Source organism: Musa acuminata, chromosome BXJ3-7 (genome assembly GCF_036884655.1).
Source record: "Musa acuminata AAA Group cultivar baxijiao chromosome BXJ3-7, Cavendish_Baxijiao_AAA, whole genome shotgun sequence".
Lineage (NCBI taxonomy): Eukaryota > Viridiplantae > Streptophyta > Magnoliopsida > Zingiberales > Musaceae > Musa > Musa acuminata.
The window spans coordinates 3,445,857-3,468,493 of record NC_088355.1 but is presented as its reverse complement, the minus strand read 5'-3'; the positions used below and the strand labels follow the sequence as shown (position 1 = coordinate 3,468,493).

The 22,637-nt window shown below is 37.1% G+C and overlaps 3 protein-coding genes and 1 non-coding gene across 6 annotated transcripts; 3 read left to right on the top strand and 1 right to left on the bottom strand.

Annotated features, from left to right (window-relative positions):
* Positions 1 to 105: 105 nt before the first annotated feature.
* LOC103990645 (rRNA 2'-O-methyltransferase fibrillarin 2) lies at positions 106 to 4,486 on the top strand. The gene is made up of 7 exons (XM_009409855.3): positions 106 to 274; positions 490 to 803; positions 904 to 999; positions 1,936 to 2,013; positions 2,128 to 2,304; positions 3,725 to 3,793; positions 3,956 to 4,486. Exons 1-7 carry the CDS (start codon positions 259 to 261, stop codon positions 4,136 to 4,138), a joined length of 933 nt encoding a protein of 310 aa, XP_009408130.2. The 5' UTR covers positions 106 to 258; the 3' UTR covers positions 4,139 to 4,486.
* LOC135643888 (small nucleolar RNA snoR60) lies at positions 2,822 to 2,892 on the top strand. The gene has a single exon (XR_010498377.1). It is a non-coding gene; the product is annotated as a small nucleolar RNA snoR60 (small nucleolar RNA).
* Positions 4,487 to 4,822: 336 nt separating the features above from the next.
* On the top strand, positions 4,823 to 13,223 carry LOC135585867 (protein BTR1-like). 2 transcript variants are annotated; one of them, XM_065160393.1, is made up of 8 exons: positions 4,823 to 5,114; positions 6,865 to 7,103; positions 7,176 to 7,276; positions 7,606 to 7,796; positions 11,364 to 11,479; positions 12,674 to 12,826; positions 12,911 to 12,972; positions 13,057 to 13,223. In XM_065160393.1, the coding sequence occupies exons 1-8, from the start codon at positions 5,030 to 5,032 to the stop codon at positions 13,142 to 13,144; spliced, it is 1,035 nt and encodes a 344-aa protein (XP_065016465.1). In that variant the 5' UTR covers positions 4,823 to 5,029; the 3' UTR covers positions 13,145 to 13,223. The 2 variants fall into 2 exon arrangements, with proteins under 2 accessions (XP_065016465.1, XP_065016464.1); XM_065160392.1 differs by having other exon boundaries at positions 11,358 to 11,479.
* On the bottom strand, positions 13,148 to 22,637 carry LOC135643439 (phosphatidylinositol 4-phosphate 5-kinase 9-like). Of its 2 annotated transcripts, XM_065160389.1 has the most exons (9): positions 22,481 to 22,637; positions 19,533 to 20,845; positions 17,861 to 18,028; positions 16,325 to 16,490; positions 15,489 to 15,599; positions 15,142 to 15,329; positions 14,135 to 14,292; positions 13,678 to 13,840; positions 13,148 to 13,595 (listed from the first exon to the last, which is right to left on the bottom strand). In XM_065160389.1, exons 2-9 carry the CDS (start codon positions 20,795 to 20,797, stop codon positions 13,319 to 13,321), a joined length of 2,496 nt encoding a protein of 831 aa, XP_065016461.1. In that variant the 5' UTR covers positions 20,798 to 20,845; positions 22,481 to 22,637; the 3' UTR covers positions 13,148 to 13,318. The 2 variants fall into 2 exon arrangements, with proteins under 2 accessions (XP_065016461.1, XP_065016462.1); XM_065160390.1 differs by lacking the exon at positions 13,148 to 13,595 and having other exon boundaries at positions 13,704 to 13,840; positions 14,126 to 14,292.

Genomic DNA, 22,637 nt, shown 5'->3' with positions numbered 1-22,637 from the left:
TTTATATATAATATAATCGATGGAACATCAAATTGGCGCCGCCATCTGCTGGCGATCAGCGCAAGAGAAGGCGGGGCCTTAATGGACGGTCAGGATGAAGCGGCTTTCGATTTATACCGAAATGTGCGGGTCATTTCCGTCACTGCAATATCGGCAAACCCTAAACCCTAGCTTTCTTTCTCTATAAGTAAACTCAGCGTTCGACTCCTTGAGGTCTCTGCCGCCCCTCTTGCCCCACCAGAAACCCTAGGCGCCGACATGAGACCTCCACGAGGTTAGCTCTCATCCGGCTCTGGACCTCGATTCCGTTTCGATCTGCATTTCTTCTTCTCTGTTTTACTTTCTTCTGATTGTTACTCGACTTCTGAGCGAGGGAATACAGGCCTTTTTTGATTGCATTTTTGAACGGTTTTATCTGTTGAATGATATTGTTGTCTGTGCGATTCTGAGTGTTTTTGTGTTTGATTTGTGAACTTTATTCATATTCAGGCGGTGGCTTCAGGGGACGGAGCGATGGAGGTGGGGGGAGAGGCAGGGGAAGAGGAAGCGGAGGTAGAGGCGGTGGTTTTGAAGGCCGGGGTGGCGGCAGGGGCCGCGGGGGAGGCGCGGGAGGCCGTGGAGGTAGGGGAGGGAGGGGCCGTGGCGGAGGCCGAGGTGGGGGCATGAAGGGCGGGAGCAGGGTCGTCGTCCAGCCACACAGGCACGACGGGGTTTTCGTCGCCAAGGGCAAGGAAGATGCTCTCTGCACGAAGAACATGGTCCCCGGTGAAGCCGTATATGGCGAGAAGCGCGTTTCTGTTCAGGTGATTCTTCTGTTTCTTTCTCCCTTGTTGATATCAGTGTCTGTCCTTAATGTTGATATCAGTGTATCTTTCTCCTGACTACGTTGCTTTTATCCTGCAGAATGAGGATGGATCCAAAGTCGAATACCGGGTGTGGAATCCTTTCCGCTCAAAGCTGGCAGCTGCCATTCTTGGAGGTGTCGACAATATATGGATTGTGGGTGTTCCTTCCTTCCTTCCTTCCTTGATTTAAGTGGATTGATAGGACCATTTTACTTATTATTCAAACTAATGAGTTGTGAAAATTTTTACCACCATTTTCTAATATCATATTTGTCAAACTATTAGCAAATGGACAAAGGAATCTTAGTTTTGGTTTAATTTGGTTTGTCTAAGTACGGGTTCATTTTACTTAATGGTGATTTCCAGAAGTATCACTTGATGAGCTGTTCTTTGGTGGCTTTTCAAGTTTCGCTTTGATTTCGTCAATTATGGTTCCTGTTATAATCGAACCCTCCCACCTCAAAATATATCGGTGCACTTTCCAAATATTTTCCAAAAAGATTCTGCATTCATTTTTTTTTATTTATGAATATGTTTGAGTTATTCATTTTATAAAGAAATTTACACCTGTCAAATGGTTATGCAAATTAGTATCTGAACAAAGTAAAGAGATTCCATGTTGTCTTTGTAGGACTTCTATTTCCATAACTTCACCTATTTTCATGTGGTGGTGATGTTCAGGAGCCAAACCTTTGTGTGTAGAATCCAAAGCTTATCATTTGGATAATGACCCAATACATTTGATAGCTTTATCTTGATTATTTTTCCATGGAACTAACTCGAAACCATGAGGTAGAAGAGCGAGAGAGAGAGAGAGAGAGAGAGAGTTTGAGAAATTAAAGAGTAGAGGCGAAGAGTTTGATAGAAGGGGGACATGGGCATGCAACCTAAGTAAAACTTTATTCATTCTTAGATTTGGTTTTTAGTTTTTAAGGTACCAGTGAGAACTATTAAGTGGGCACATTTAATTAGCAAAACTTGTTGCAGAACATGAACATGGCTTTACCACACTTACATACTTCTTAATCCTTTGATCATACAGATTTATTACTATTTTATTTTCCATTGCTAACGCAACATTTTTGTTTAGGCTCCTGGGACTCGTGTGTTGTACCTTGGTGCTGCATCAGGAACCACAGTGTCTCATGTGTCTGATATTGTTGGACCGGTAAGTCAATGCTGTTATTTCAGTAAATCCTTTATTCTGGTTTTGTTAAATCGGAGAAATAAACAAAATCATTGTTGTCATGTATACATTACTCACTTGTAAGTTGCTTGACAGACAGGAGTGGTCTATGCTGTTGAATTTTCACATAGGAGTGGTAGAGATCTTGTGAATATGGCTAAAAAGCGAACCAATGTAATTCCCATAATAGAAGATGCTAGGCATCCTGCTAGATACAGGATGTTGGTTGGAATGGTTGATGTCATCTTTTCGGATGTTGCACAACCTGATCAGGTAAGAGTCACAGTTTTTAGCTATGAGTTTTCAGTTTATGATTGATTCTGTTGTATATTTTTCATTGTGATGTAATATGTAACTTCTTGGGAGTTACATATTTTAATATGTAACTTCATTGTGATCCAATTTTAAATATTTTTTGGTTCTTTGATAATTGATGGATATTTTTGTTTCTGTAGAAGAATACGGTCTTTCTCCAACAGTTTGATTATTTCATATTTTAGCACCAATCTTTTTATTTTTGTAGTGTTGCATTTGGTTCTTATTTTTGTTTGGTATGATGCAATTTGGATTGGGAGTCATCGCTTATGATGAATATATCTTAAGAAATTGTTATTAGTTCTGTTGGATTTTGAAGATCATTTGTTGAATATATCTTTTTACGTCCTCGGTTGGATTTTGAATATATCATTTGTTGGATTGTTATTAGCTTATGATGAATAGATCCTTTTACTTCCTCTGCTCGTCTGTTTTTAATGTTTACTCCAAATATTTTGATTTATCATCTTGGGACAAGCATATGATGAATTACTCGGATTCCCCTTCAGGACATCATGGATGATGCAAATTCGAGTTTCTGATGCACATAACCTGTTCTTGGAAGTGACTACGTTTATTACAGTATACTTGTGCTTTTCGACTTTTTGGTTTTAATTTCCTATTGAATATCATGAGTAATTCTTCTTCACTGTTCCAATGCATCTCTTTCCTTGGTTACTGTTAGTTTTTGAGCATTCTTCTTCATGTTCAATTAGTTAGATTTTGAATTAAACTTGAAAAGGTTTCAAAAGTTCAAAAGTTACTGTTCAGCATATTTGAATACTGTTATACAAGACTCTAATACAAAGGTGCTTTAGTTGCTTTTTTTTATTCTGATAAATGAAAGGTTTACTTTTGCTTTCTGAAATGATCTGTTTTTTACCGTTTTTTATACATCCAACCTTCATTTTTTTACACTACATCTCAAGGATGATGCTGTTCTTGCCTGTAGCATAGTGCATACTACCCATTTGTCAAATCTCTTAAGTATATTTAATTGTACTTTGATATCTAAGTGGTAATTTTTATTACATTTTTCCATTGCTGAGTGAATTACATCTTTTCAAGATGTGAGCCTTTGGCCAAATCTGAGTATTTCTCGGTTGTACTTTGGCCTTCAAAGGATATTTTCCATGTATTTTTGTTTATTCCTCTATGCTAACAGTAATACTAGATAAGTTGGTGGATGTATTGATTTATTGTTCAACCCATTTGAACCATTTCGTGATGATAGATGAGTAACAAGCAGTTAGAGGGAAGTATTGTGGAGTTTTGATAGCTAAACATGCCAACTTCAGGAGCATACAACTTAGTGCTTGTGATATTACATTCTAATATTTCTCCCTTCAAATTCATCGTCAGTTTTTTGTTTCTGCAGGCAAGAATCTTGGCTTTGAATGCTTCATATTTCTTGAAGAATGGTGGCCACTTTGTAATCTCAATTAAGGTACTCTTGGTGTACTTGTTTTTTTATTAACTTTCAGATTGTATCTTTGAGGTCCTGATTTTGTTCTTACCACTCATAATTTAAGTTTTGACTTTTGTCTAAAATTGCCTACAAAGTTTATGGAAGACTCATGTACTGTTTGGAAACATATTTCTTTTACAGGCAAATTGCATCGACTCCACGGTACCTGCTGAGGCTGTTTTTGCTCAAGAAGTGAAGAAGCTGCAGGCGGATCAGTTCAAACCTTCAGAGCAAGTCACACTAGAACCCTTTGAGCGGGACCATGCCTGTGTTGTTGGTGGCTATCGGATGCCAAAGAAACAGAAAGTAGCTACCGAAAGCTGATGACTGCGAGTTCATCCACTTGAATTCGCAGCTTATTACTTAGGCTAGCTTGTGTTCTTTCTGATGATACAAGCTGTCGACCTTTGGATGGTAGGCACTTGGTTACTTATGGGAAGACATTTATCGATCTTTTCTTTTACTGCATTAGACTTATATTTCTGTAAGATTCAGTGGGTGGTAGTGTTGGACGACTGCAAGCTTGGTAAAACTGCATTGAATGTGCCAGATGTATTTGAACCCGAACATGGTATGAGATTTATGTTCGCACCTTTTTTTGTTTTGATGGTCTTGTCGCCATGTATCATCCAACAGTGTTAAGCAGCTATACAACATTCGATGCTTATTTTATGGTCTTGTCGCCATATTCGTTTTAATTTTAAAACCCTGAAATAAAATAGCAACCTTAGTTCTTCGTTTTGTTGATCTATTATTGTATAAATTAGATCTTTTTAGTGGGACATCGGTTGTTTTAAAAAGAGATATTGTGGTCTGTGGTGACGGTATTGACCATTGAAATCATCATTCCACGGAAGCAAAGAGATAATAAGCCTGCTGCTGTTTATGGGCTGGACCGCAATTGTACGGCCCGGTTTCTTGAATGGGCTGGCTTTTTTTTTTAGCGTAGTGGGCCGGATCAGGTTCTTTGACCCATGACACTCCTCTGCATTCTGCCCTTGCACGGTGTGTGGGCCGAAAGAGACAACGAACAAAAAGAATCGTTGCGGCGACGGAGAAACGCGGCGATGAAGTTGCCGTGAGATCGCGAAGCCGCCTGGCCCGTGACCTCTCCCCCCGTTTGCGAATGGTCTGAGAGAAGAAAGAAAGCGTTCTCCCTCACCGCTTCCTTCCCCTCTCCCACTCTGTTTTCTCCGTCGCCCTAAATCTTTCGCCATGGAGTCCCCCGAGCTGCCCGGCGATTCCTCCTCTCCGGAGGCTGCCCCTCGGCTAAGCCCGCGCCCCAGATCCCCAACCCGAGGTATCGCTCTCCATCCGCTTACCCGAACCCCTTGCTTTCTTGAATTTCTTGATTGCTTCTCTTGATCTCATGGCTCGGTAGCGGGTAACTCGTGATTGTTATCTGTCTGCAAGAATGTGATAGACGGGGCGGTAGAGGTCAATAGAGGCCTTCGTGGTATTTTTTTGGGGTCCGTTTTATGTATGCATTATTGTACCGGGAATGTGCTGGTGTTTATGCCAGAGATTTGTGTTCTTGATGCCCACGTCGATGAGATTGTTTTGGTTGTTCCAGTTTCTTGAAGGAATCTGGTCACGTATCTTTCTTTTTCTTTTAATCATACGAAAGTACCCTAACAAAACTCTGAAACTGCTGCTTTCATTCGTTTGTATAACCTGTTGGGAGCAGTCTCTCTCGCTTTCATGACTCACAGGATTATGATACAATTGAAGTGGGAGGGTAAAACCTTAGGGCCTTGTGGACGGTCACTTGATAAGCAGATGAAAACATTAACTTGCTTGAGATACATTCTCTTGTGAATTATGGTTGTCCATAGATTAATTTATTATCTTGCACTTTTTCTTCGTCCGAATGACTTAGCTAACTGTTTGACACTTTTCTAAATGAAATGACTCAAAGGGTTATTTTATTTTAGGTTTCGGTTTATGTACAAGCCATTTTAATTACTCCACTTTAATTGAAGCTCATCTGAGGGTTAGTGTGTCGTCTTTTTCGTCATTTTTCTGGCTCTTCTACAGCATAATAGCTTATTCTTTCTATTGCGGTCCAGCTTAGAGACACACTCCAGATTTTGAGCGTTCACCCGGTTCTCCACTTATTTATTCCCCACTTGAATTTGTTAGCTCATGTCACATCATTTGGCACCTTCCAGTGAGTGTAGCTGTCACCAGCACCATCAGATATTCACTTGTTGGCTTAATGCACATTCGCAAAGGCTGTTGTTGAATGAATGGTTATGTTTTGATTTAGTTCCTTTGAAAATACTTAGATGATCCTTGTTCTTCGAGATAGCTTGTTAATGTCAGTTAGTTACCTGTTTACAGTTGAACATGAGTTCACCACATAGGAAAAAATATTTAGTTTGCTAGAGATGACTTAGTTGTTTATCTTCTTGGTAATGTTAATATATACTGTTTTTAATCAACTTGATAGTGACCTATTTTGCTGTTTATGTATCGAGTCTTTATTGTGAGATTAGACCGTGCAGTGGAAGCTTTTTTTTCTTAGAGAAGTCCAAAATATTTTAGATTAATATTGCTATGTAACTTAGGTAAGTAATTATCCTATATGATTTTCTTGGGCTTGACATAGAAAGTGAGGATGGATGTTGCTTTGTGAGAATAGACAAAGACAGGATACAAGGAAATAAATGTCTACCATTAGTTGATGCCTTTCTATCAGAATGATATTTGGACATCAACCATATTTAAGTGTCTTCATGTAATTATTTCCTACTACTACAATCAAGACTTGATTTTACTGGCTATATGAATGTTTGGTGAAATGGAATTGTTAATTTTCTGTGTTATAGAATATATTAGACATTATTGGAGTCTGAGAAAATAGTTTTCTAGCCCCTTTCGTGCTGTTATTTATTCTTTTCATGCATGAAAACATGAGTTTGACTGTGCTGAAGAATGTTGACATATTCTGTCATTTGCAATTGTGTTGCATATAAAGTACCATTTTACTTTTCTTTGTTTAGATTTAAGAACCTGATTTAGTTAATACTTCAATTTTTTTTTTCTAGGCGAAAAAGAAAAGCATACACACATGAGATTTCTTGTATCAAACGTAGCAGCTGGGTGTATCATTGGGAAGGGTGGCTTGACAATAACTGAATTCCAGTCACAATCTGGAGCTCGTATTCAACTGTCACGGAATCATGAAGTTTTTCCAGGAACATCAGATAGAATAATATTGATTTCTGGGACACTTAGTGAAGTAATGAAGGCTATGGAACTGATCCTGGAAAAACTGCCAAGTCAGGTATGAATTGTATGTGATTTCTATTCATTAAAAAATCATACTTTATCTGAAGTTCTCTTTTCCAACAAACAGGTGGAAGAGAGCGATGATGTTGAAGGTAGATCAAAAATCAGGCTTATTGTTCCTAATAGCTCTTGTGGTGCTATAATTGGAAAAGGAGGGTCAACTATAAAGTATAGTCTTATTCTAATGCTTTCTTTATTAGTTAAGTGAAGTTGTACATTCTGACACTTGAAATTGGAAAATGAATGACTCATAAGTCTTAAACAATATTTGCACCTTTATGTTGTATAAAGTATGCTACTAGATGATCTGAATTGAGAAAGGTTCAGAATCATAAAGCTATTCCGAATGAATAAGACTGGCTTCTTTTTCCTTTTCAAAATTTCTGACTGATTGATCTGAACTCAGTATATTTATCATTTCACCTTTTATGCTCATTCCTGCTTTTTGTACCGACCGGTTTGCTAAAGAGTAGTTGGTTGCACCATCAATTTTGCAGGTCATTCGTAGAAGACTCCCATGCTGGGATTAAGATATCTCCTCAGGATAATAATGCTGGCCTAAATGATAGGCTGGTCACGTTGACAGGGTCTTTTGAGGAACAAATGCGTGCTATCTTTTTGATATTGTCAAAATTAATAGAAGATGCTCACTATCCACAGACATTAAACTCACCTTTTCCCTATTCAGGTATGCATCCATTATTTGTCCATCCCTTCCATTTTGTAGCACTTTTCGATATTGTCAAAATTAACAGGAGATGCTATATGGATGCCATTTGTTGTCCATTGTCAATCTGAGATCTATATTCTCTGTGATTCTACTCAATTGCTGTTTCTTGTGCCTTAGAATTCTTTGTTTTGAACCTGTGTTACATGTTTTCAATTATCTTTACCAATTGAATAAATTGTGATTCTGTGAAAGGACAGTGCATAATTGTTGCTCCAATGAAAAATGGTGTTGTAACTGGATTACTTTGTAATGTCTTAGCAAGGAGCTAAAAATTCTCGTGTGAAGATTGCAAAGTTTGTGTAGTCTTTTATTATGAATAATGTTTCTATTCTGTTCAATCATCAGGTTATCTGATTAAAAACCTTCAGTTCTTATGATGGTTTAATGAATGACTCGGTTGTCTACTGGTATTAGTTTAGTATTCATAGGTAAATGTGTGTGTTTGTACGTGAATATGAATATATGGAATGCACCCCTTAGTTCCTTCCATGTTGAGATATTTGACATGCTAAGGATAAGGAATGAAACAGTAATTGAGTCATAAAACCAAACAGGAACTTTTTTGAATTAAACTCTGCCTTTTGACCTTCTATCATGATTTCGTTTGAATTGAGTGATTTATCTTGATCAATGTATATTTTGCGGGGGAAAGAAATCAATTGACATTGTAACAATAAAAAACATGCCTCTATTACATATAGATGAGAATGTCTGAGAACCATATGGACCTCTCGTACCTGTTGAGTTAGGCCATACGTATCGTAGTGTTAGTCTAGTTAGTTTTCTGTTGTGAGGTCCTCTTAGCAAACCTCACTGCGTGAGTTCTCTTTGTTCATGAGTTGAATTACTCAGGGTGAGGAGCGATGATAATAAGAAACCATGTGCATGCAAGTGGCTTGATGAGCGATGATAATAATCAACATGCTTTGTCAATTGTAGCACAAAATGTATCTTCTTAGAAACATTGCAAAAGGAAGTTAATGATATTGGCTTCTGAATATTTTATTGGACTTGGTTCATAATTTGTGAGTGTTTATAGGAGCAGAAACTAAATAAAAAAGAAATTGAATGGAAAATTTGGATCTCCAATATATGATTGGAAACAATGGAACATGCAGATCTGATTGGAAACCCAAAAACAAAATTGTTTGAGTTCAGGATTTTCAGCTTCGATCATTGTTCAACAGGATACAATTAAATGCACCCACTTAAAGTATTAGATCATACAGCTTGGTTCCTTTAGGCATAACACATATCTTTCTGTTATTCTATTCAGTATTATACCATATGCGGTATATCACTCGTGTCTCGATACCAGACCAGTTCGATAGGTTATCCTCGAACATGCTATCCTCTGATTTCTGTTCTTTTCAATCGCAACTTCTGTTCTTCCTGTATTTTGACTTCCAATTTATGAAAGCCATTCTAATTTAGCATGGATTACTTCTATAGAAAGTTGCATGGCTGAAACTTGTTTCACTACTAGAATGGCCCTCCATCTAAGCACAAGCAAATGAACCCCAACTCTATGAGTAGGCTTCATCAACCCACATGGACAGGTCAGGTTTTTAATGTGGAGCATGGAAATGGGACCTGGTGATTCAATGTATGAAGGAAATGAATAAAATTGGATAGATTTAGATTTGCATATTAGAGATTCGTGCTTGTTCAATTTGAGGAGAAATTCAACATCAAGAAACTGTAATGCCCTGAATTCTTGCTGCCTGCCATGTGGATTTCTTTCCACCACTGAGCTTCGTGTAGGGAAATATTCTTAATAATTGAGGTTTTCTCAGGTCTTCTCTCTCATCTTGGGCTACTAATGATAATCAACTGTCTTTGTCTAATTATGATGCCTATAGATTTCTCTTGAATATTCTTGGACCATCTTAAACAATTTTATTTCCTTTTTATCCTCAACCAATGTATACCTAATTGTTTGCAAATGAAAAATATTTGTTATTTTATTATATTTAGTGGCTTTCACATACACCTGAACATTCTAGTCTGAGCTATACTAACTTTTTATTCATGCTTCTTGACAAACGAACTCTATGATCCATATAGCATTGTTGGTCTAACAGCTATCTGCCATAATTTTTTCTTTTAATCTAAGGAATTCTTTATTACTATAACTTTAGTGTGAATCACAGTGCCACAATAAGGTTGTTCCTTTGTGACTTAAGTGAACACTGTTTGAGACATAGAAACAGCGTTTTTCGCTTTGCTTCCAAGGGTTCTTGGTGCTGCACTTCACTGCATGCTTGTTAGATAGGTTGAGCAAAGAAACATCCTCTTTCACTTTGCTTACAAGGGTTCATGGCACTGTACCTCACCGCATGCTTGTTAGATAGGTTGAGTATTACATGTATACTACAGACCCTTCCATGCTCTGGCACTCTAGTCTTATGCTGTATGGGCTATTTGTAATTTTTAGGAAGTTATGAGGATGTTTTACCTAGTTTAATTCTTGTTAGACTTTTGTATGTGTTAGCAAGCTAAGGAAAATCTATTGCTGTTATGATGTAAGCTCAAGAGTAGCACAAATAGAGCAACAAAGCAACTGGAGAAATAAAATATTTGGAATGATTATGCCATAACTAGGCAGAGGAATATTGTTGCCGAGAATTCTTATTATGTGAACAAATAACACACACACACACACACAAAATAAGAGAATAGAAAAGAAATTTGAGGCAAAAGCCTGATACCTTACTTGGAGATGATATTTCAAACCATACTCTCATATAGAGATCAAAATCCAACACTTGTTTTTGTATAATGAAAATTATTCGTCATCCCCTGCTGTGAGTGCAGAAGAAGTGGGTATCAGCTTAGATGGTCAACGCTAGTAACTTCTCAGTGCAAGGTATAATGCTTTTAACTTCTCAGTGCAAGGTATAATGCTACAAGTGTAGAAGACTAATAGAGGTATAAGGGGACTTTAGTATAAAATATTCACGGTCCGGGATCATGTGACATGAACTCTCTTTTTCAATGAGTCAGTTGCATATACTAAGTTGGCATAAATACCTTTTTCTTCTTTTGCCTGAAGCATGTGATATTTCTTCATTATTTTAAATGTTTTGGTGTACTTGATCTTGACGTTGTGATGGCATTTAGGAAAAATCTGAGGGTTATAATGTTCGGAAATTGAGTGCAAGTTCTTGCCAAACTAAAGTGAACTATATTGAGTTTTCTGGCTGTGGATTATGTAACTTGGTAACTGAGTTTTTAATATTAAATATCTATGTAGCTAGTGTAATCCTCTCCACATTTGTGCTTTTGTGTCCAACTTTAGGATTTGTAACATTTTAGATGCTACCATGATTAATTATGTTCCTTCTCGTTCTTCCTCTCCTCTTTTCTCCTTTTATGAATGCACATATCACCATGATTAATGATGTTCCTTCTTGTTGTTCCTCTCCTCTTTCGATATGATGTTAAGGCAGTTTGTTATCTGATTATGTCATATTTAGAATTGTCATTAATTTGTTTTATTTTCTTTCTTGTTTGGAGTTTTAGGTGTCAACAGTCGTGGTTTCCCTGGTGTTCCTGTTGGTTATATGGTTCCTTCTGTTTCATATGGCCCTGTGAGTTACAGACCAAATGGATCTGGAGGAAAATATCGAAGTAACAAGGTTAGATATTACCATCCTTGCATCTAAAGTTTCCGATAGGAAGCATTCCATTTTATAGTTACTACTTTTTCATTAAGATATATATGTGAAGAGGGGTCAGTTTGTGTTTTACGTACCTCAATAAACCATTTTATTGTCTAGCGTCGAGTATAGTATAGTTTGAGGGATTATGGCTGTGTGCGCCATCCTGTGATAGCTATGCTGACATGGATTTCCAGCAAAGGTATTGGCTGCATGGCTGTTGTTCTGGGACACTCATGCATGTTGGTGATTCATTAACTTTTTAGACTTTGCATTGAGAGATGCAATATGTTCACTTGGATGCACTGAACATACGTGTTGTGTTTCTGGATCTTCCTTTATGCCACATAAGTGCACTGTTTTAATAAACTGCCGGTTGACCCACCAAATGTAGTTGGCAAAATCCAGCTTCTGAACCAGCAAACTGGGCAAAGCTATTGTCAAGTTTGCATTCCTAGGTTCGAGTCAAGCATGCAAACTATGTTCCTTTCCCTAGTAAAGCGCACTCTGGAATGTGAACTATAGTTTGTATCGTCTAAAATCCAGTGGAACTGTAAAAACTAGTTAGATTTAAACAGGTGACTTGAAATCATGGTATGCAATTTAGAATGGTACCGCCCGGTATGGACGATACGTACCGGTCTGACGGCATATCGGTACACGGACCGCTCGCTACCGGATGGACCGTGCTACAATGCTACAGTAAGAGGATATACACTGTAGCGGTGTTACAGTAAGAGAAAATCGCTCGGTAAGCTCTGGTGTACCGTTCGGTATGCTCTAATGTACTGCTCGGTACGTTGGTACCGTACCGTACCGTACTGAGCCAACCTTGAAACATCGGTACGATACGGTATTGCATACCTTGCTTAAAATAACGGGAGATCAGGGTTCAAGTTATGGAAGCAACCTCTTTATATTTATATTATATTGAGAGGTAAAAAATGATGGGTATATTGGCAGATCCTCATGCCAAAGAGAGGTAAAGACGGTATATTTGTGGACCGGACTGTTTATAGTCCAGGACGTTAATTAATATCTTGGAGTAGCTATGTTATCATGTTTACACGTTGGATATTTACCACAGCCTATACTGGTTATTTTCAAGTCTTTCAGTAGTTTTGATTTGAATGCACCATTGGCTAAGACTAGCAAGTTAATTGTGTTTGGCAGGGTGTGGCATCATCACCGATGGTCCGACATCCATCACAGTTACCTGGTGGGCATCTTGAAGATCATAGCAATTCAGTGACGATCGGAATTGCGGACGAGCATATTGGCGCTATTGTTGGTCGTGGGGGAAGGAACATAACGGAGATAAGTCAGGTTTGAAAAAAAAAAAAATTATCCATGTAAGAGTAGGATGGATGGATGCAAAATATAATAATATTGCAAATAAATTGTATTCAGGTTAGTGGAGCTAGGATCAAGATATCAGATAGAGGTGATTTCGTTTCAGGCACATCAGATAGGTAAGGGATTTCATTTCTTCCTCGCAGTGTGTACCAATGGATTTTCTGTTCTTTGATATGTTGTTGTGCATTCGACATGTACAGAAAGGTAACGATAACTGGATCACCAGAAGCAATACATGCTGCGGAGGCTCTGATCATGCAAAAAGTTTCATCCAATTCTGAGAGATGATGATGATCAATCAATTTTGCTCTGTAATAAAAAAAAAAGCTGCTGGTTTTGTTTGGATATATATCTTCTCTTTGGTTTCCCAATGTAGGCAAAAGCTAATGATTATCCCAACCATCATCCCGTGGTCATCGAGAACCATCCATTTTTAGCTACAAATCCTAAAACAGAGAAAACTCACTGTGCATTCCCGGGAAAGACTGCTTGGATAAACTCGAGGAAGCGTCGGGAGTAGAAGTGGGGGTCCACCGCGGAGATGGAAAGAGAATCGAACTGGAGCGACTTGTAGGCGTGTTCCATCTTCTTGCCCATGTTGTACTCCTGCAGGATGTCGATGATCCCAAGATATAGAACCACATCAAACACCTCGGTGGTTGTTCCGTCGTCCTCATCCTGTCTCCTCCACTTTCGCTCCGCCCTCGCTGGCATGTTGACTCCCAGCTGGATTTGGAGCCTGGTCGCCAGATTCCAAGGGCTGTGTGTCAGATTTCCCCTTATACGAGGTTTGAGGGAGGGGGTTAAAGGAGCTCTCTCACCTTGCTGTCCCTGGAAGAAGCAGATCCACTTCCTCGAAACCAGCAGCTGAGGCCCGCAAGCGACTTCCTCTTATATGAGGACCCACCACCACACTCTCCTCACTTGCTCGTGGGACTAAAACAAGGCCTTGTGGGTACTTGGAGATCTCATCCTCTTGTGCATCTGAAGCCAATACGACGCCAAACGAATCACCACACAAAAATAGACTTTCCCGCTTTGTACAATTAAGCAAAATGTAGCCATCAACCATAAACCATCTAAGCTAAGCTAGATATATCTTCTTACTGGATTTGCTGTGAACATCCAGTAATATATATATATATATATATATATATATATATATATATATATATATATATATATAGGTTCCTAAAACCAAGTATTATTATTATTATTATTATTATTATTAATTATGATGTACCATTAAAAAAAAAGAACTGTTATCACCTCACTCACCTTCCTCGGATTGAACAGTTAATCTGTCTGGTGTCATACTTCGATGATAAGATACGTAGGATTGCAGGTGTCGTGGGGCTCTATAATGCACACCTAGTAACAGGCTGTAATCCATTATGTGCTGGGTCTCCAAAAACCTACTGTCCGTTTCAATTTGTCTGCAGCAAACGTTAATAAAGTTAGTTCAGAAAACATTTTACATAACCCAGAAAAAGTAAATTTCTTTCAGAAACATTACACACACTGGAATAGATAGATATGTGACAAAATTGTAAATCTCATCATTTGATATATTAATTTATTGGAGTCGTGCATGCTTCGACGTAATTTTTTAAAGTATAGGAATCGAAATACTAAAGGTAGCAAATTACAAGGGATAATCTGTAATTAATCCATTACTAAAGTAGTAAAATATTAATGACTAATTCTTCCAAATTTGAAAAAATAACCTCGGGTCTAATCTATAGCTGCCCTAAACCCTAGACTCACCTATTTTTTTGTTCCCATCATGAGTTTTTTTGCTATCCTATTTACTTGATACCTTTCTTTTTCCTCCATTATTTTCACTTTTCCTTTCACATTTAACCATAGTTTATCCTAATCTGTAGCCAGCCAAACAATCCATACATACTACCTATCCATCCATGACCACCGCTTGCTTGCTGTAGTTATTCCTCCTGATTTTGTGCCCTCATGTTTACTTCATAGTTGTATGCTATAAGTAATAGGAAATAAAGTTTTTCAAGTTACCAAGCACTTCAATAACTGTAATTTCTTTGACGAAAAGAAAACAATGCATATTACCCATATAGGATAGTTATGAAAGCATTAGAGGAGAGTAAATACTATAACACAGCAAAAACATCTCAAGCTAACAAGCAATCAATAAGCTATCAAATTTGAACTAGGTCTATGCCCTTTTTTTTCCCTTGCAAAACTAAGTCACTTATTATAATTTGTGGAAAAGCAAAATGATAAAGATCTTCGAAGCAGCATAATGAACATACTTGAGTAAAGCATCTCTCCAAGAAGGTTCCAAGTAAAAGGAGTAATCCAGATCCAAGTCTTTAAGGGTTGTGTTCTCATCTATTTCAACATTGTCTGTTGACCGCCCTAACGATGATCCTTTTAAGTCGAATCTCCGATGAATTCTCAATTCTGTGCAAAACATGTTTCCCATTACAACGAACCGGAACTGCAAATAGAAAGGACAAAAATGAAATTCGCTTTGCACCATACTAAGAATTCAACTTCAATGCTTATTAAAAAAATAAAAAGACAAAGAGAATGAATTACAAGAAACAGTTATGTGTTAAAACAATAATTATGTGGTAAGGATCATGAGGCTCAGTACCTTTTGCCCACCAGAAGGCTTAACCCTATGAAGACCAAAAAATTTTGTGATAAGTGTGTTCTCATAAGTACGCACGTGATGGTAGTAGTCGGGAAGCATTCGCAACAAGACCTATGCAAAATACAAATTTGTCAAACTATATTGTACATGATTTTGTCTAAATTAACAAAGAAAGAAAATCTCATTGATGTCCTCAGGCATATGTTAGAAAATTGGCAACAGATAGTAGCTAAACCAAACAAATACAATTTTCCTGTAGTAATAGAATAGGGAGCAAAAGAAGTTTGTTATCCATAGAATCAAGAAAATAAAATTTCCTATCAAGAGAATATTAGGCGCGGTGAATAAAAACTATGTCATAAGAACTTAGATGAACTCGTCAACAACCATAGAATTTCAAAAAGAATATTTGATTTCCCATATTTGGGATGCTAAAATTAGTTGCAAAGGAGTTCAAGTACTTGATTCACCATAAGTGTTGGCCATCTTCCAAGTGAAGTATCACAGTTTAATGATAATTTCCAACAATTTTGAACAAAAAAGAGCAAATTTTTTTACCAATTTAGTTTTCAATGATCTTAATCCTTTAACAGCTCGCAGAAAATGGTTGAATATTATATGCTTTACCTAGTCAGGAATCATATTCTAAAACATGCCCAGCTGGGTTCTCAATTTATTATTGCAGCATTTAACAAAAAGAAAAAAAGACTAAATGTGGAATTAAGTTAACATTTTCTGTCATATTACAAATTAATTTTTGTTCAAAATATGTTTCCTCATTCATCTTTTGTCATCCCTGAATCATCAATCTATATGGAATTAGAACGGAGAAACACCTTAACTTCAGATTTACGGAGGGTCTTAATCATGAACCGGTCATCCTGAGAAAGAAAAAAGATGCTGCCACTCTTCCCTGGGGAAGAGAGCTCCCTAAGTGCAGCACATCCACAAATTGACATCATATAGTCTGCAGTATCAATCTTGAACATCTCACGTAAATTTCTGCAATCAAAAGATGTAATGATCATGTACAAAGAACAGAACTGAATATAAATGAATATATTAATATATTTTTTATCAGGTATAGTTTTAAGGAAAGAACACTGAAAAGATATTCAGCATTCTTAATTCATTCAAAACATTGTGAAGACATACAAATAATTAATCATCATAACCAGCCAACTTCAATATAGAAGTTCAAAAAGAAGTTGAAGTCACTATAAATTAAAAACTATTGATCCAGATTACAGTGCGACAGGATATTCAATTACCTAATTAAAAGCATTATAATACAATGCATATGTATGTATGTATGTATGTATGTATGTCAGATCTGTCTTCCACCAGAAAACAATCTGGTGCATTGTCAACTTTCAAGTTGTCTAGGAGAACTATTTATTAAAGCATGGTCAATGATATGGTGCAATACAAACACTTTAACAAGTGTTAAAAACTTAGGGCTCGAGATGGCATGGGCGTAACATTTGTTGGATCTATTCTTATATAGAGGTTTCTTTACATATTTATCCTTTCAAAAGATTGGAAATAGCATATTTTCCCCATACAGTATGTATATATTCCTCCAAAAATTTAGACCCTCCATGTGTGTCACACCTGTTAGCATCCATTTAATACTCTGGTTAACTACTACTAGCTGTGGTTAGCAGTGGATAATTTCAATTAAAAATTAAAAATTACAAGTATCCAAACAACCCCTATTATTCTCAATGATTTTTTATTCTTCATTGTCTTTTCTCTCTCCAAAAAACTTCAATGGCATTATATGCAAGCTTTTCTATCTTGGCATTTAAAAGAAGAGTCGGAGACGAAGGAGTTGATATAAATTATATCATAAAATAGTTGGAGATATGGAGTCTCAAAATGTACACTTGAAGCTAGCATGATTGATCAGCATATATATGTATACATATTGTACATATATGTACATATATGTATGCATATATGTACATATATGTACAATATATGTACATATATGTATGCATATATGTACATATATACATTTATATATATATATATATATATATATACATTTATATATATATATATATATACATATATATATATGTATATATATATATATATATACATATATATATATGTATATATATATGATAGGTTCTGAAATAAGAATAGAGGGAATATAATAGAGATAAATAGATAATGATGCAATAACCTATAATAGTATAAACCTATCAAATTAAGTTTCCTCAAACAGACCAATCCAGCCTTTAGATGTAAAATAAAAATTTAAGAAAGTATAACCAAATAGCTTCTAAAAGCCTTGAACATTTAACTGAAACTAGAAGATCTTCCATAATTCTAACACAGGAAAATTTGTTACTATTGCACACCTGAACACCATCGGACAATAGTCTTTCCATTTAAAATCTTCTGCACAATGAGGAGGTGTGAGCTGTGAACCTTCTCTTGGAAAGTTCATCCGAAAGCTTGCTCTAGGCCCAAAGTCCGAGGCACGAACTTCACGCCTTTGTATTGGTGTAATTTTTCCTACGGTATACCTGGGTAATAAAAATATCTGTATTGAGAGCCAAATCCTTCTGAAATTTAGTTCAACAAAACAAATGCCTCAGAACACAAAGTTACAATACAATGGTCATGAACAAATGCATGAAGAATAATCCTTTTGGAACTCAAATTATGACATATGATTAAAATTAGCCAAGCATACGTCAGTTATCAGAGATGTGATCACTCTATCAAATTATAGAAAAAGTAAGTACAAAATTTTGATCGCAGTCACCATTTTTAACTAAAAAAATGCAAGTGCTATAGAAAATTCTACTACATTCGAAACTTCATCAACTCTACATAAACATGAATGCAAGATGTATCTCAGGAGTGCAGTGTCACTCCAATGGCATTTATCTCGGTGATTATAGAACAATTATGATTTCAAAGTTTGGATTCCACATATTACAAGAATATCATCAGATGTAATTTAGCCCACTAACTTATCATCAGATGTAATTTTCGTGTTGAGACCTATCTTACTGCGCATGGTGATTGATGCTACTTAATTATTGTGTAACAGATGAAGCCTTAATTGAAAACGATGTATGTTTTAATTGATATGTACTATTCCAAGTTCCAAAACACGTATTAACACAGTGCATTGGCTCTCCACTAAGCTTGACGATAGCTACAGCTAAATGTTTGCAAGGTATCTTATAAATATATCGTATCTCCCAATTGGCATGGATCACATAGTTTTTTTACTTGGTATTATGTGTATGCTAACGAAGTCCAACTAGATGTCTAGATCAATGCTGTTGATCAAAGGTCCCAAAATTTTGTCTATAATATATAGGAACCACAGAAGATGTTATTAGTTTCTTCCTCCACATAAGTTAACATGCTGGAATGAAAAGAATGCTAGTTAGGAAAAGAACCTCAACGAGATCACTGTTGTCAGACAAAGTGATGACACTGTCTGTCCAGTCATCAGGGAACACGCATGTACCTGGTGCTTTGTCGAGGCATCCTAATCTAAATAGAAATGTACAATTTCTGTTTGTAAAAAATTGAATCAAGTCACCCATTTTATCTCAACCAGAAATATTAATTGAAATATGCCCTACATTCAAAATTAAGTTGGTTATTGTAGTAAATGCCGTTCAAGTACTCATACTGATTATGCAGTAGCAAACCTTTTCTAAAAGGAATCCTGTTCCAGTGTCAAGCATTGTTCAAAAAACATTTTTGTCTAAATCAAGCATATGTTGTATCTGACTGGCCCAACTTTTTAGCTAGATGCGCTTTTTTGAACTTTTCCCAACATCATCAAAAAGCTTCAACAATTGAAGAAACTTCAAGTGGATAGCAAATGAAACATGCCAACAATAGGCAAGCAGAAAGCAAGTGCAACATGTACTTGCTAGAGGACACTAAAATCCATTATGACCTTAAAAGAGGAACAAAATGAGAAGTTAGCCCAGCAACAAAATAATTTTAAATTAAAAGAAAAAAATATCCATAAATCTGAATAGCAAATCTTAGCTTTACCTAATTCCAAGCTGCAGGCTGAGCATTAGATCATAACTCCTATGACCTTTTATTATTGTCTCTCCTGGCTTTTTTATCTCCTTCATCAGTCTCTTCTGACGCCTTTTTCCTTTTCTAGGTGACATTAAAAAGCTGTTGTTGATTACTATCTCACTAATTAAAACTCCTTGCATGTACTCCCTCTCAAGGATTGGAATGTTCATATCGATCACTTTTTCATCATTTTCCGCAACAGATTCTAGTGTGGTAACATGTCCAATAACTTTTTCTATGGCAACCTCAAGGCTCCACCGTCGTTCCAATACATGTTTGGCCCGAGACCGGTCGAAATTTATTGATCGCCCTTTAGGTATACTTATAGTCAAGCTACTATCTGATTCTTGAGCTTCAATAACCTTCATCTTTCCCATATCAACAGATGAAGCATGAAGGATACGTGCACCATGGTGTTGTCTCTTGAAATCAGGTAACAATCCTCGCTTTCTTAGAGCATTAAGGTACAGTTCTTGTCCAGTTGGAATTTTGCTTCCTTTTGGATAAAAGAACCCTTTTCCATCCTTCAAACCTCTGGTCCATGTTCCAACATAGCAACCACCATCAATCCAAGTATACACTCCAAAACCATGCATCATTCCGTCCAGCCAGTTACCTTCATATGTATCACCATTTTTCCAGGTAAGAATACCCGTACCTGACATTTTTCCTCCTTTCATATCGCCAACATACATGTTTCCATTAGGCCAAGTATACTTACCATGGCCTTCTATCACTCCCTGGATCCAAGATCCTTCAAAGATGTCTCCACTAGGATGTGTTTGATATCCCAGTCCATGTCTGAGATTCAGTTTCCACCGCCCCTTGTAACTCAAGTTGTCTGGCCCAGTATAGGTTCCATTTCCATGCAAGTATCCACCAGAAAATTCTCCATCATAAACAGCTCCTAAAGGCCATGTGATGTTCCCACGCCCATGCCTCATCCCTCTCCTCCACTCACCCTCGTAAATACAACCATCGCTCCAAATGTACTTCCCGGATCCCTCTGGCACATTACCCAGTAGCGTTCCATAATATTTGTCCCCATTGGGAAGTATAACCTCGGCAACTTTGAAGCTAACATGTGGACTACAAGCAAGAGTATCCTGTCTATTGACCAGATTAACTAAGAGCCTTTTGTCATTGATGGTACTAGTGTCATACGATGATATAGGTCCTCTGCAACAAGAAAGTGCATCCAGATCATCAACATGTGCCCCAGGGAGTGACATGCATAACTTATAGAAGGATTCACTCCCTCGGCAAAAGAAAACCTTCAGCTGCAAAAGTTTAGCCAGAAAACAAAAATTAAGATGCTATTAAGGAATCCCTAGTAAAAGCTTCCTAGAATGTTCTCCAGTTAAATTCATACGAAGAGACAAAAACAAGGTGCAGGAAAATTTTCAAAGGGTCCAAGCAATATCCTAATTAAGTGTCATAACCTTGTACCACAAAAATTTAGAAAAAAAAAAAAAAAAGTTAAGAGGCTGCATCCAAGGCTTACTCCGCACAGTTGGTAGACATTATGCATTCTAATTAGAATGTACAAGACAGTTTCAAAACCCAAGTAGTTTTTCTTTTTATTTCCAGAGACCAGTTTCAAACATTTTCAGCAAAGCAGACTTTTATATTTATGTGTCAAAAATAATAATAGACATGCATTTCAAATAATGTTGTATGTGCAATATATTCCAGTTCCCATGCAACAGCTCTAGCTAGAATAAAAAAAAAAAATAGAAACAAGTTGCAACAAGCAAAGTGCAATATGCTTTAATACGAATCAATTGGTGCACAAACCTTGAGTTTACACCAAACAATCTCTTCAGTAATTTGAACATACAAAAGTCATGGAAGAATCTCCCAAAGGTAAGGATCAATAATAATTGTTAAAGAGTTTCATAGATTGAAAACTTAATATAATAAAGAACCATTTATGCAAAACATATAAGAACTCAAGGAATGAAGCCTAAATAGCCAGATCATGTTACACCCTTCAATCCTTTTAGGTAGGCTGTAAGATAAATGAGATACAATTAATGTTGGGGACTCGGTCCTTGGAAGTGTCCGACCTTTTTACCAGAGAACTCAAGGAATGATGCCTAAATAGCTAGATCATTTATGTTTGTCAGTGTATTATACCCTTCAGTCCATTAGATAGATTGTAAGAAAGAAGAGATACAATTGATGTTGGGGACTTGGTCCTTGGAAGTATAAGACTATTTACCAAAGAACTAGGGATTCAATATTAAATGCACAACAACTTTGAAATCATACAAGTTCTAATATATGGCTTAACCAGTTCTCAAAAACAATAATAAAGTACCATTATGAGTTATTCTTTACGAATTTAAAACTATTAATATTTATTTCCAAATAGGTGAAATTGGTATTAGATACACAGGATCATCAATAAAAACTTGGCCAAAGGCAGATCATCGAACAAAGACCCAAAGCACACTACCTTAACATCTCTTGACTGATCCAAACTGTTGTTACCCAAACCTTTGTGAATAACTAAACCACACCACTATCTTTTAACTGATGTGATTTAACATGAGTTCTTGAAGTCGCAACTGTTTTCATCTCAAAAGCAGATTGAGGCCCAAAACACACTCAACTCACATCAAATTCTTGTACCACGTAGGTACCACAGATTCAATCTCGAGGAAGCATAACCAATGAGGATTCTCCTCCCTCTCTTTCTTGATTAGTCCGTCAAGAGCCCAACTCTTAGCAGCGAATCAAGAAGTACATGACATGAGAAATTCGGGTGGCGAGGCCAAAGAATCTCCGCACACCCATGACCCAAGATTCCAAGAACCATGGAAGAAGTCCGCGATCAAGAAGCTGTGTCACTCCCCATATCGAAACCCAGCAACAGGACGAGAAAAGGAAACGAGCGACGAGTGGGTTACCGATTGCGACGGCGATTCGGGCCCGCGACACCTCGTGGCCGGGCGAGAGGAAGGGAATGAAACCGGCGCTGTGGCGGTGGCGCCTTTGTCTGGAGGAGGAGAGCGGAGAGAGAGAGAGGCTATGTGGTCATCGAGGTGTCTTCGTGGGTGGAGGTCG

What these genes read in the sequence shown, in the direction of transcription:
- LOC103990645 (XM_009409855.3), top strand. An exon ending in TGTCTGATATTGTTGGACCG is followed by an intron (nt 2,014 to 2,127) that starts GTAAGTCAATGC and finishes GTTGCTTGACAG; the next exon opens with ACAGGAGTGGTCTATGCTGT. An exon ending in ATGTTGCACAACCTGATCAG is followed by an intron (nt 2,305 to 3,724) that starts GTAAGAGTCACA and finishes TTGTTTCTGCAG; the next exon opens with GCAAGAATCTTGGCTTTGAA.
- LOC135643439 (XM_065160389.1), bottom strand. Translation starts at nt 20,797, where the DNA reads ATGTCACTCCCTGGGGCACATGTTGATGATCTGGATGCACTTTCTTGT. An exon ending in TCCGTAAATCTGAAGTTAAG is followed by an intron (nt 15,600 to 16,324) that starts GTGTTTCTCCGT and finishes TATTTTGCATAG; the next exon opens with GTCTTGTTGCGAATGCTTCC. An exon ending in AGCCTTCTGGTGGGCAAAAG is followed by an intron (nt 15,330 to 15,488) that starts GTACTGAGCCTC and finishes TTCTATTTGCAG; the next exon opens with TTCCGGTTCGTTGTAATGGG.
- LOC135585867 (XM_065160392.1), top strand. Translation starts at nt 5,030, where the DNA reads ATGGAGTCCCCCGAGCTGCCCGGCGATTCCTCCTCTCCGGAGGCTGCC. An exon ending in AAAGGAGGGTCAACTATAAA is followed by an intron (nt 7,277 to 7,605) that starts GTATAGTCTTAT and finishes TCAATTTTGCAG; the next exon opens with GTCATTCGTAGAAGACTCCC. An exon ending in GAAAATATCGAAGTAACAAG is followed by an intron (nt 11,480 to 12,673) that starts GTTAGATATTAC and finishes TGTGTTTGGCAG; the next exon opens with GGTGTGGCATCATCACCGAT.